Source organism: Acipenser ruthenus, chromosome 32, assembly GCF_902713425.1.
Source record: "Acipenser ruthenus chromosome 32, fAciRut3.2 maternal haplotype, whole genome shotgun sequence".
Classification (NCBI taxonomy): Eukaryota; Metazoa; Chordata; class Actinopteri; order Acipenseriformes; family Acipenseridae; genus Acipenser; species Acipenser ruthenus.
The window spans coordinates 12,694,731-12,707,347 of NC_081220.1; the positions used below are offsets into that span (position 1 = coordinate 12,694,731).

At 38.5% G+C, this 12,617-nt stretch overlaps 1 protein-coding gene across 2 annotated transcripts in view; it reads right to left on the reverse strand.

Annotated features, from left to right (window-relative positions):
* Nucleotides 1–672: 672 nt before the first annotated feature.
* The window catches only part of LOC117395488 (uncharacterized), a 30,519-nt gene continuing 18,574 nt past the window's right edge, over nucleotides 673–12,617 (reverse strand). The window contains exons 7-8 of one of the 2 annotated variants that reach the window (XM_059006342.1): nucleotides 4,886–4,949; nucleotides 673–3,818 (exon numbers count right to left, since the gene is read on the reverse strand). In XM_059006342.1, the coding sequence (XP_058862325.1) occupies nucleotides 4,911–4,949 (39 nt within the window). In that variant the 3' untranslated portion in view covers nucleotides 673–3,818; nucleotides 4,886–4,910. The remainder of the gene's footprint in view (nucleotides 3,819–4,885; nucleotides 4,950–12,617) is intronic. The other variant, XM_059006341.1, reaches the window with a different exon arrangement.

Consider the following 12,617-nt stretch of genomic DNA (forward strand, 5'->3'; position numbering starts at 1 on the left):
TATAGCTTGAAACATAAGTTTGACCTCGATAGAATCATCCCTGATTATGGCCCTGAGTACAGTGTATACAGAATGGGTCAAAATACACGACAGTTGATGCAGCTAATTTGAAGAGATATTAAGTGTGGTGGAAATCAATTGTATGACTGTTACATATCCTTCATATTAAGTGTGATATTAACCAAAGTTATCAGGAGCTTTTTTTTCCATCGACTCCCATTATATTGTGGTCGGGACATTTCAATTTGATGAAGCAGAGTGTGACATTAGGCGCGTTTGACTGTACAGTTGATGTGCAGTTTAGATATCAAGGAGATTGAGGCTTATCTGTAACGGAGGTAAGCCTATGAACATTTACTTTTGGAATGTACTGTAGTCTCTTTGAGAAAGCTTTTGTATCCTTGGCAGCATAGCCATGAATTCTGTCATTTCACCTTTTATTAAGGATTATCTAGAGGGTGCAGGCCCAAATAAAGGTTCTCAGTCTTCATAGCAACCATGCAGGTCTGACTGGAAGCAAGTCAGGCCATTTCCATGGCAACCTGCTGGGGAACTGACACAGAAATTGAGAAGTAGGCCTCAGTTTTGGGTCCTCTCAGCATTTAGAAATCCATTGTGTCACTCTTAATTAACTCAACAACAAGAGAATAAAGACAAACACATGTGTTTATATATACATTTTATAAAAATAAAAAATAGATTACAAAATTTGATTTGTTTTTTTCTTTCACAAAAATCATTAATTCTTCAGATTTTTTTCCCACAATGCAAAGAGTTAGGGTTCATTAAGGTCTCAAATTTAACAATTACATTTATAGTTTGTAACAAGCATTGGTTATTGTTTTTAGATTGCATTTAGTTAACATTACTGTTTAATTTCCTCATTCCAGTAAGTGACCTTTTCAGTAAGTAGCTAATTTCAGAATTGTCTTTTTGCAACTATAATTTAGAATGGGATCTTAATTTAGAGTTCTAAGGTTAAAATGTGATAAGCGTTTCGGCTTGTGCTTTCAATAGTGTGATTGAAACTAGAAGAAACTGAGTCAAGCAGACCAGCGTTTGGGCTCTAGTGCCTTCATCAGTGTTACTGAAACTAAACTGAGTCAAGCAGACCAGCGTTTGGGCTCTAGTGCCTTCATCAGTGTTACTGAAACTAAACTGAGTCAAGCAGACCAGCGTTTGGGCTCTAGTGCCTTCATCAGTGTTATTGAAACTAAACTGAGTCAAGCAGACCAGCGTTTGGGCTCTAGTGCCTTCATCAGTGTTACTGAAACTAAACTGAGTCAAGCAGACCAGCGTTTGGGCTCTAGTGCCTTCATCAGTGTTACTGAAACTAAACTGAGTCAAGCAGACCAGCGTTTGGGCTCTAGTGCTTCCACAGTGTTTCTGCATTATACTGCATTAATATTGCATTTATTATTGGAGGGCAGTGTGCACAATACTATATAATGCTATACTATACTATGGAATATTATAGGGCTGGTAGAGCATTGAAAGATAACAGCTTCAAGCAACTTTCTGAAATGATGAAATCAAAGTGCATGCCTGGGCATTCAGCACTGTCAGAGGCAGCATGGAACATAGCTGAATGAACATGAAAAAAAGTGCAAAGCAAAAAACAGCAAGTTACAATCCATGCAAAACTATTCTCTGTAAGTCAACATCTAACGGACAGCTGGCCAGCATTTTTAGCTAAAAATTCCAGAACTTAGAATTTTTAAATAGAGTTCAATATTTTCATAAAAATGGAACTTACATAGACTTTTGATCAACGTATACCTGATAAGCTACATATTTTTAGAGCACTGTACAGCACTGGGTAATCACCCAGAATTGTATCAACACATACATTTACAAGGGTAATAAAGGGTAACAGTGAAAGCACGATAAAGCATAGGTAAGCATTGTAAAGTCTAGTGAGGCATGATAAAGTCCATCTGTCCATCCATATTGAGAACTCTAAAAGCCTAAGTTAATAATATCTCATTGTATAAAGTGAGTGTCCTCTCAACCATACTCTTTGTAGTTCCAGTGAAGGGCAACATTATCTCTTATACAAGAAAAGCATTACAGTGTAATAACTGAAAATAACTGCTAACAAAATATATGTCTCGATTTTTTAAAATTTTTAATTACAGATCATTTATAATTATTAATATTTCGCTACCCCTGTCTTTTATGTTTTAAAGTGTAGCTAACAAAATGATGCCATAAATCTGGGACACTTTCATTGTGGTTGGCAAAGGTGCAGTTTTGAATGGTACAGTAATGTTAACACAAGGAGGTTACACTTAACCTCCTTGTGCTCCGTCTTTCGGGTGAGACGTAGTTGTAAGTGACTCTGCAGCTGATGCATAGTTCACACACCCTTGTCTCTGCAAGTCGCCTTTGATAAAGGCGTCTGCTAAATAAACAAATAATAATGTTATCTGGTACTGAGTTCAAACCGTGCCTTCAGATAGTGGCGCACTTCAGAGGTAATCTGGATAACAGTGATCCGGATTTTGTAATCCTGTATTTTGGGATCGAGATCGAAGTAATTTCGATCACAAAATATAGGAAATGAGGATCACTGTTATCCAGATTCAAAGTTTTGAAAAACCAGCCCCAGCAGGCGGAAATTGTCCCGCCCAGTCAATGACTTCAGTAAGGCATGGGACTTGTGCTGCTAAACATGTGTTTCTTTCAGCACTGCACATTTGAGAGCCATAATTATGGAATTATTTTATTAGCTACACTTGCTTTAAGGGTGACTTTGAGGTTATTAAAATAAATACTCTAGATATAATTTTGATTATCCATTTTCTACCCTTAGCTTTGGTACCATTTTAACCACTTGTATCATAGTTAGTACCCTTGCTGGTCCACAATCATTAGCATCTCTCTCTCTCTCTCTCTCATATATATATATATATATATATATGAGAGATAGAGATATATATAAAACAAGTAGCTTTCGAGTTAAGGTGAGTGAAAGTAATAAATTCAAAATCAAATGGGTTGTAGGGAGATATGCAAATAAAGCATTACAAGAGCCAATCAAATTGCGTGAAAGTTGCCTAACGGCTTCTACATTCACAGTGTTTTAAAAGTCAAAATACAGTATTTTGTCAAAGATTCTACATTAGCTATATTGCACATTTTGTGGTTTAAATTAATATTGTTTTTTAAAAGAATACAGTTTTTAAAAAAGTCCCCCTCTCAAATTCAAATGGTTTTTACTGGCATGGCAAGTCACGCTATTGCCAAAGTTAATGTAGTAAATGCACAGAAATATGCATGATCAGGATTAAACATCATTACATCACACACACACACACACACACACACACAAATCTCAAGACATTTACAAAGGAATCCCAGGATCTAGTATTCTCTGTACATCCCAGAGCTGTCATCAGAAGAACTTTTTAAAGGGGAGAAGGAGAAATGTTCCAATAGCTGGTCTCTTGAGATTTTATCCAGATGTGTGCGTGTGTGTGTGTGTCTCTGTGTGTGTGTGTGTGGTCTGTGTGTGTGTGTGTGTGTGTGTGTGTCTCTGTGTGTGTGCGTGTGTGTATGTGTCTCTGTGTGTGTGTGTGCGTGTGTGTGTCTCTGTGTGTGTGTGCGTGTGTGTATGTGTCTCTGTGTGTGTCTCTGTGTGTGTGTGCGTGTGTGTATGTGTCTCTGTGTGTGTGTGTGGTCTCTGTGTGTGTGTGTGTGTGTCTCTGTGTGTGTGCGCGTGTGTGTATGCGTCGGAAGGTCTTTTTTGATGTCCCTCTTCACAAGTTGTTGGTGTCCAGTGCTTTGTTGCTGTAGCCCCCTCCGTTTCTTTGGTTCTGTTATGGGAGAAAAAAATGAGGATTTTTTGGATCAGATTTTTGTGAGTGACTCCTAACATAGAGATATCACATGGAAACACTGCAATGAGTTGGCATCTCAACTCGTTGAAGTGAATGGAAAACAAAGGCTGGATGCAAACCGCAAACCACACAGTTCACAGACAAACTAATTACCATTCAACTGAAGAGCAAGCTCTGTAGCCGAGAAGCAAGCACAGGTGTTATGCTGATGTCAGTATTATTAACTCAGATTCATTATAGCATGTTAGTGTGCAGACAGACAGACTAGAAGTCTATCTCAGTGTCTTCATTAAAACCTTGGAGCTACAAAATCATTCCATAGATCTGTTTTGCAATTCCATTCACTACATAGGTCTCAAACATGCATTTTCGAAAGAAGCACATGTTATAGCAAACACAGATTTTCATTTTAAAACCGACATCTGGTACTACACTAGGTTAAACAAAGTTCTCAGTTTGCTTGCTGTACTTTCCAGGATGTTTGTTACTGCTGTACTTCCTTGATCATTTCACTTCAGCACTGTCTTCGGGATATGTTACTGGCTCAAAGTATGTCAGTGAAGAAGGGAAGTTGATTTTCTGATGAGGACAATTTCACTCAACAGGTGATATTAACCCAGAAAGTTCAGGACAATCTAAAAGAGTGGCTTGAGAACAGATTTATTTAACCTAGTGTAGAAAAAACAAAATCTTTCTACTTTTGAAACAGCATTAAAAACCCATATAACATGTTTTTTTTTTAACATAACTTTAGCACTGACTTTATCATTTTAGACTTTTAGTCTTTTAACTGTTTTATAGGAATTATCTTTGCCTGTTAAATTTTGTATAATATTTTAAAATGTTGTAAAACGCCTTGAGGTCCTTGTGATGAAAGGCGTTATATAAATGTAAATAAATTAATAAAATAAAATAAAATAAATAAATAAAACTGCTCTGAGGTCTATATACTGAACCAATGTTCATTGTAGATAAAATGTATGTAACTATTTTATAGCTACAATTACTTTAAACTTGATGTTAAATCATGTTTTTGTACGTACATGTCTGGTAGTTTACTTCCTGTCCTCATCTCTGTACAGTGTAACTTCCAGTACGATTTGAGACCTGTTGCGCAGAAACAGTATATGAGATTTTCCATGTAAAGGGACTGCAGAACGTGCATGAGATTTTCCATGTAAAGGGACTGCAGAACGTGTAGGAGATTTTCCATGTAAAGGGACTGCAGAACGTGCATGAGATTTTCTATCTAAAGGGAATGGTAGCGCTGCAGGCAAGGCAAGCATGGGATCAGCAGACACCAGAAGCAGGAGATTGCAGCTCAAGGCTCTTCCTGCACACTTTTATTGCCAAACTAAATATTTAAGCAATCAAAATAAAAATTAAATTCAAAACACAGAAGCACAAAGCAAAGACTAGCTCCTCTTTTTGACAGGTGGCCATCCCCAAATTGGCAATCAATTAACCAATCTGGGGAATGGCCTCATGTCTTCACAGGGAAGGGATTTTAACCCCATCCCAGCCAAGCTTAAATTAAAAATAGACAGACACTCCATATATCTACAAACTCTGACATTCTCAATAACTTAGGCAAAATAATGTTAATAGTAAATTTCATGACAATTGGATACGTGGTTCTCCAGATAGATGGAAAAATGTAAGTGTGACGTACAGATCACAGAATACTAGCTTGTTACCATTAAGTTTTTTTTTTTTTGTTTTTTTTTATAAATGTAGTCATCGCCAATGATTGTACCCCAGTTTTCTCCCCAATTTGGAACTGCCAGTTTATTAATCCCTGGTTCACCGCTGCAACCCCCCGGCGACTCGGGGAACAGTGGCTGACACGAGCGTCCTCAAAAAACGTGTCCCTGCCTAGCTGTCTTTTTTCACACTGCAGATCCAGAGCGATGCCATCAGACCTATAGTGCCGGAAGACAACGCAGATCTCAATGGCTCCACTGCAGACCCACAGGTGCCCAATCAGCCACAGGAGTTGCTGGTGAATTTCCCTGCCGACCTAAGCCCTCCCCACCCGGGTGGCGCTCGGCCAATTGTGCGTCGTCCCCTGGGAACTCCCAGTCACGGTGGGCAGTGACATAGCCTGGATTCGAACCCGCGATCTCCAGGCTATTGGGCACATCCTGCACTCCGCGCGGAGCACCTTTACTCAGGAGCCCTCCTGCTTGTTACCATTAAGAGCCATTAGCAGACCACATCATTAGAAGCAATGACAACACAGTGGATACAGTATTGACACAGTGACAGCACACTGTCTTTCTGTCTCGTACTGCAATCCATTACCAGCAATTGTGTTTTGCTTCATGATGTTGAAATATGTAAATCTTCCCACTGCTGTATCCTATTCATGCTAGCTGCTTCAGTGCTCTGTTTACGACATTTATGACGAGGATTCAAATTGTCTGTCTGGTTTGCATGCAGCTAACTCAGCAGTACATATTGCAGTAGCCCTTTTAGCTGTTCTGTGCTGCTTGAAAAAGCACTGCTAAGTGCATTTTTTCATAACAGACAGGGGTACCCTTTTATAAGATGGGAATTTTTTCTACAAGCAACGGCCAAAAATGAAATACAGTATTTATTATTATTTTCTTAGCAGACGCCCTCATCCAGGGCAACTTACAATTGTTACAAGGTATCACATTATACAGATATCACATTATTTATTTACATACAATTACCCATTTATACAGTTGGGTTTTTACTGGAGCAATCTAGGTAAAGTACCTTGCTCAAGGGTACAGCGACCCTCCGGTCAAGAGTCCAGAACCCTAACCACTGCTCCACACTGCTACCTGTAATTGAACTACAGTACCATAGGGGATAGAACTTGTCTATTGTCTTATTTTTTCCATGTAATGAATCCTTGCAATTTTGCTCATTATAATGTCCTGCTTTGCATTAATTTGTTAATGTGAGCATCATCTCTAAACAGTTGAGTTAATATATGATGCTGAGGATATATAACAAGATGTGCTGAAACATGTGTTTAAACATGGCGCCCACATACAAAATGGATGCAAAGTAGGGCCTTAAAATGAGCAACGTCCTAAAGCACACACTTCTGTGCATCTATCTGGAGAAGCGCTTATCCAGTTGTCATGAAACGTGGTATTAACCCTACTGAGCTATTGAAGCAATTGAGAGTGAGGATATAGTGCATTCATCCATCTGTCTGTCCTGACACCCGTCTGTCTGTCCATTCATCCGTCTGTCTGTCCAGACAGTCGTCTGTCTGTCCAGACATCAGTCTGTCTGTCCATTCATCCATCTGTCTGTCCATACACCTGCCTGTCTGTCCATACATCTGCCTGCGTGTGTGTGTGTGAGTGTGTGTGTGTGCGTGTGTCTCAGTGTGCGTGCGTGTGTGTGTGTGTCCATGCGTGAGAGTGTGTGTGTGTGTCTCAGTGTGCGTGTGTGTGTGTGTGTGCGCGCGTGTGTGTGTGTGTGAAGCTCTTTCGGATCCTTGTGATGAAAGGCACTATAGAAATGTGAATTGTTGTTGTTCTTGCATTTGTTGTTTCATTGATATCAGTTTCATATATTACAGTGCCCGCATTGTCTCTGAAGTTCATAACAGTTGTTCTGTCATTTTATTAAAAAAAGCTTTCCATTATACCCAGTAATAGATACATTTAGAATATAAAGGCTTTGCATTTTTTAATACCACAATGCACGGTGATTTCCAGAATTCTGATATTCATCTATATAACGCAAGTGAGTTATTAACAGTGACTCAGTTCACATGATGTTTGATAAGGAAGTAGCCTAGAGTAAAACACAAAGGACTTCTCCAATGTCACCTGTTTGCATTATTGGGATACAGCTAAGCTAATGAAAATTCTGCTGCTGCTTGTACCAGAAAATACAACACCTTTAGGTGAGGTAAACAAACCGGAAAGCCAACAAGGAGAAAGTACAGTGCACAGGATAAGCTAAGAAGCAATGTAACAGTCAGAAACCAATGCACCATCTTTAAACAATATCATCTTTTAATATCCATCCTGTCTCAAAAGGCTAAACAACACGAAGATGGCACTCACATTACAAAATGGATGCAAGTTAGACCTTAAAAGCGACATTGCACAAGTGAGCCTACATAGGATTCGATACACCTGGAAAAAAAGGCAACAGACAAGTTCTGCAAGTATATAAGTTTACAAACGAGAGGAGGCCATTCAGCCCATCTTGCTCGTTTGATTGTTAGTAGCTTATTGATCCCAGAATCTCATCAAGCAGCTTCTTGAAGGATCCCAGGGTGTCAGCTTCAACAACATTACTGGGGAGTTGGTTCCAGACCCTCACAATTCTCTGTGTAAAAAAGTGCCTCCTATTTTCTGTTCTGAATGCCCCTTTATCTAATCTCCATTTGTGACCCCTGGTCCTTGGTTCTTTTAAGTATAACTTATAATATATTACTTGTGGCCACCACTTGTAGGCACAATTCCCATCTTCTAGACCCTTGTTGTCATGGAAACAGTGCAATAGGTTAACACAGGCCTAAAGGAGTCGTAGATATAAACGCACAGCAAGGCAATGAAAATATGGGCCCTAAACAAACACAAACACACAGGCAATACAAACAATTTAATTCTTCTGGTCAAGTTGTTCTTTTATTTCTATTCTATTTATAAGTCTGGGAAGAAGGTTCAAAGGAGGCCCACCCATGGCCGTCACTAGCTATGAGGACACTGAGGCCTTGTCCTTGGTTGTTTTTTTTTTGCATTATGCTGATGCTCATGTAAAAATTCTGGTAGAGTACAAAAGGCTCCTTCATTTTCTCTGTTGCTTTGCCGTGTAACACAGATTTGGAGGTTTGAATAGTAAATACCAAGCAGTAATATAAATACTGCCAGCTGTAGCTTGAAACCGAAGTGTGACCTCGGTAGAATGTCAGCTCTGGTTACGATGCCGGACCCACCTGAACTATAAGTGCAGGCCTCAAGCCCGTAACCTAGCAACCAAAACGTCAGTGTGAAACACAATATGGCCTACTTCTGTTGACAAGCAGATACCGTAGTTTAACTCAAAGGTAACCGACTGTGAAGTACATTAAGGGATAATGTAGTGTGACAGAGAGGAGATGAATAAGATTAGGGTTTTTGTCACTGGTATATTTTTTATTTGAGTTTTTGAGGTCTCGAAAGCTAATGTTGGTAACACCACTATCATTATTACCTTGAATAAAATGGCAAAACAATTTTTGTTCTGTAGTGTTCATTCAATAGTAATGCAATACTCTTCTAGCTGGTAATAATTAGTCTCCTCACAAAGCGATTAGATTTGTGTTACCTACGAAGAACCACTGTATTTTCTTTCCAATTGCGTGTTGTCTTTTTGAAATGTGTTTGTATTAGTTGAAAGACAGCACTCCCTCCATATTTCACAAGTTTGGTTAATTCACTGTTAACCCATTTTGACAGCAAGTCTTATAGACCTTCATTAATTCACTGGTTCCAATATTTCACTTGTTTTGGTTGCATCACAAACAATTTAGAGGAAACCAATGCATACATGAGGTCTGAAATAACCCTTACAAAAATGATACCACAGTAAAGTACAGGTAAAGCATGACAGAGTGTAATAAAGTACAGGTAAAGCATGACAGAGTGTAATAAAGTACAGGTAAAGCATGACAGAGTGTAATAAAGTATAGTGAAAGCATGACAGAGTGTAATAAAGTACAGGTAAAGCATGACAGAGTGTAATAAAGTACAGGTAAAGCATGACAGTGTAATAAAGTACAGGTAAAGCATGACAGTGCAATAAAGTACAGGTAAAGCATGACATAGTGTAATAAAGTACAGGTAAAGCATGACAGAGTGTAATAAAGTACAGGTAAAGCATGACAGTGCAATAAAGTACAGGTAAAGCATGACAGTGTAATAAAGTACAGGTAAAGCATGACAGAGTGTAATAAAGTACAGGTAAAGCATGACAGTGTAATAAAGTACAGGTAAAGCATGACAGAGTGTAATAAAGTACAGGTAAAGCATGACATAGTGTAATAAAGTACAGGTAAAGCATGACAGTGTAATAAAGTACAGGTAAAGCATGACAGAGTGTAATAAAGTACAGGTAAAGCATGACAGAGTGTAATAAAGTACAGGTAAAGCATGACAGAGTGTAATAAAGTACAGGTAAAGCATGACAGTGTAATAAAGTACAGGTAAAGCATGACAGAGTGTAATAAAGTACAGGTAAAGCATGACAGAGTGTAATAAAGTACAGGTAAAGCATGACAGTGTAATAAAGTACAGGTAAAGCATGACAGAGTGTAATAAAGTACAGGTAAAGCATGACAGAGTGTAATAAAGTACAGGTAAAGCATGACAGAGTGTAATAAAGTACAGGTAAAGCATGACAGAGTGTAATAAAGTATAGTGAAAGCATGACAGAGTGTAATAAAGTATAGTGAAAGCATAAAGCATTGTAAACACAGGTCTGGTAAAGCACATTAAAAACAATGATAAACTATGGTAATGCATAGTATAACAATTGGAAAAAATGACTGTGGTAAACTTTTATAATGGAAATAACACACATTGCTTAATAGGGATGGGATACTGCTGGGTGTATTTTACTCCCCTGAGATTTGTTTTACTGTAATGTGGCCCCAATTACACTTTTGTTTTGCAGTTAATTCCAAATTAAGAAATATGTTAAAGAGATCTGCTTCATGAGATATGCTTCATGAGGCATGCTTCATGAGGTATGCTTCATGAGATCTGCTTCATGAGATATGCTTCATATGATATGCTTCATGAGGCATGCTTCATGAGATATGCTTCATGAGATATGCTTCATGAGATATGCTTCATGAGGCATGCTTCATGAGATCTGCTTCATGAGATATGTTTCATGAGATATGCTTCATGAGATATGCTTCATGAGGTATGCTTCATGAGGTATGCTTCATGAGATATGCTTCATGAGATATGCTTCATATGATATGCTTCATGAGGCATGCTTCATGACATATGCTTCATGAAATATGTTTCATGAGATATGCTTCATGAGATGTGCTTCCTGAGATATCTTTCATGAGATATGTTTCATGAGATATGTTTCAAGAGATATGTTTCAAAAGCAGTGTGTTTGGAAAGACAGATCCAGCTTGCCTCTCTGTGAAAGGGATTTCATCAGACCTCTCTGTTGGTGTCCTGCATTCCATGCAGTGACAATAGAGCTGCATTATGAGTTTGCACAGCCTGCACTTCAACTATGGAATCTGAGCTCATCATTAAGGCTGTACTTTTTTCAGTTATCAAGGATTTCATGATTTCCGTGAAATGTACCTATGACCGTGTAATATGCCATTGCCGTGAAAATTCACATTTCTGAAAGAATAGTGTAAATATACATATATTGTTTAAGCAGTTAAGCATGCATTTGCTTTGCTGACGCACTACCTGTCACATTCAGGAACCTGGCAGCCGGTTTGGTTTGCTTCCTGTAAAGTATCGAACACACTGCATAGACCTCTCTGGCGGTAATGGCTGCACGATTTCTTTAAAATGTCTTCAATGTAAAAGACACCAGCTGCATCAAAGATTGGAAATATTTCTGCTAAAGATCGCTCTGTCCAGTACAAGAAGAGGACATTTCACATGGCTGGTGTTTTTTTACATTTATTCATTCAATGGTGATGGAAATCTTTAAAAGGCGGCCATAAAAAACTAAATATTCTGCAATTTGACATTTACTGTTTTTCTGGTAAGTATTTAAATATTTAGGAACACATGAAGTATAATGGTCTGGTTGAGTTAATTGCTTACTGCTGATGAGATGCAAGGAGTCTGATGTTCTTTTTTCCTTACAGGGAAACTCACACTGGTATTAAGACTAATAATCAAATTAGCCTCTTACCTTTAATACATGCACTGCACATTTGAGAACCATATAGTGCATGGAATTAAATGACAGGTAAGATTTAAGCAGTGATTCTGTTAGCTACAGTCACTTTTAAACCATGCTGAATGGACCCTGTTTATAGGTGGTAATCTTAGCTTGGACAAGCTAGGGAAAGAGTTTTCTTTGTTTTTTCCCACGACTCGTATTTCCTTGTCTAAAGCCTGGAAAAGCACAAAGGAAGGTTTCTGCAGGCTGGGTGAAGCAGTAATAGGACAGGAGTTAGTTAATGAGCCAGCAGGAGTAGTTTGGATTTGTGCCCTGGATTTTCTGGTCAGATTACATCAGCTGTTTTTCCATCTGCAAGCTAACAACAGTCTAAATCAATACAAAGTACAGTACATAATGCTAACAAAATATTTCCACTACATCACACACACACACACACATATTATATCTAGATCTATCTATCTATCTATCTCTCTATATATTGTAACACAGCAGGAAGGGGGTTAATCCTCCCTGCATGAAAAATATGTGTGAATGCACACTGTTTTAATTTAATTTGTTAATTGTTTTATTGTTTAACTATCCCCTGCACCTGGGTAGTAATTGTAAATTAGGACCAGGTGCAGGGTATTTAAGAGAGGCAGGCAGTCAGTCTGCTCAGGGCTGCTGAGGGGAAGGAGGCAGAAGGGGTGCTCTGCTTCCAAGCAGTTGTGGAAAAAGACAGAAAGTAAGTTTGAAGAAGAGAGTGTGTTTTTGGTGTTTAGCAGGTAAACGGCTTAGCCGTCCTGCCATTTAGTTGAGGTTCCTGCGTGTTTAGTTAGTACTCAGTGGAGCTAGGTGTTTGTTTTGTTTATTTTGAGTTTGTGTTTGGTGAATTAAAAATAGCGCATCCACGCT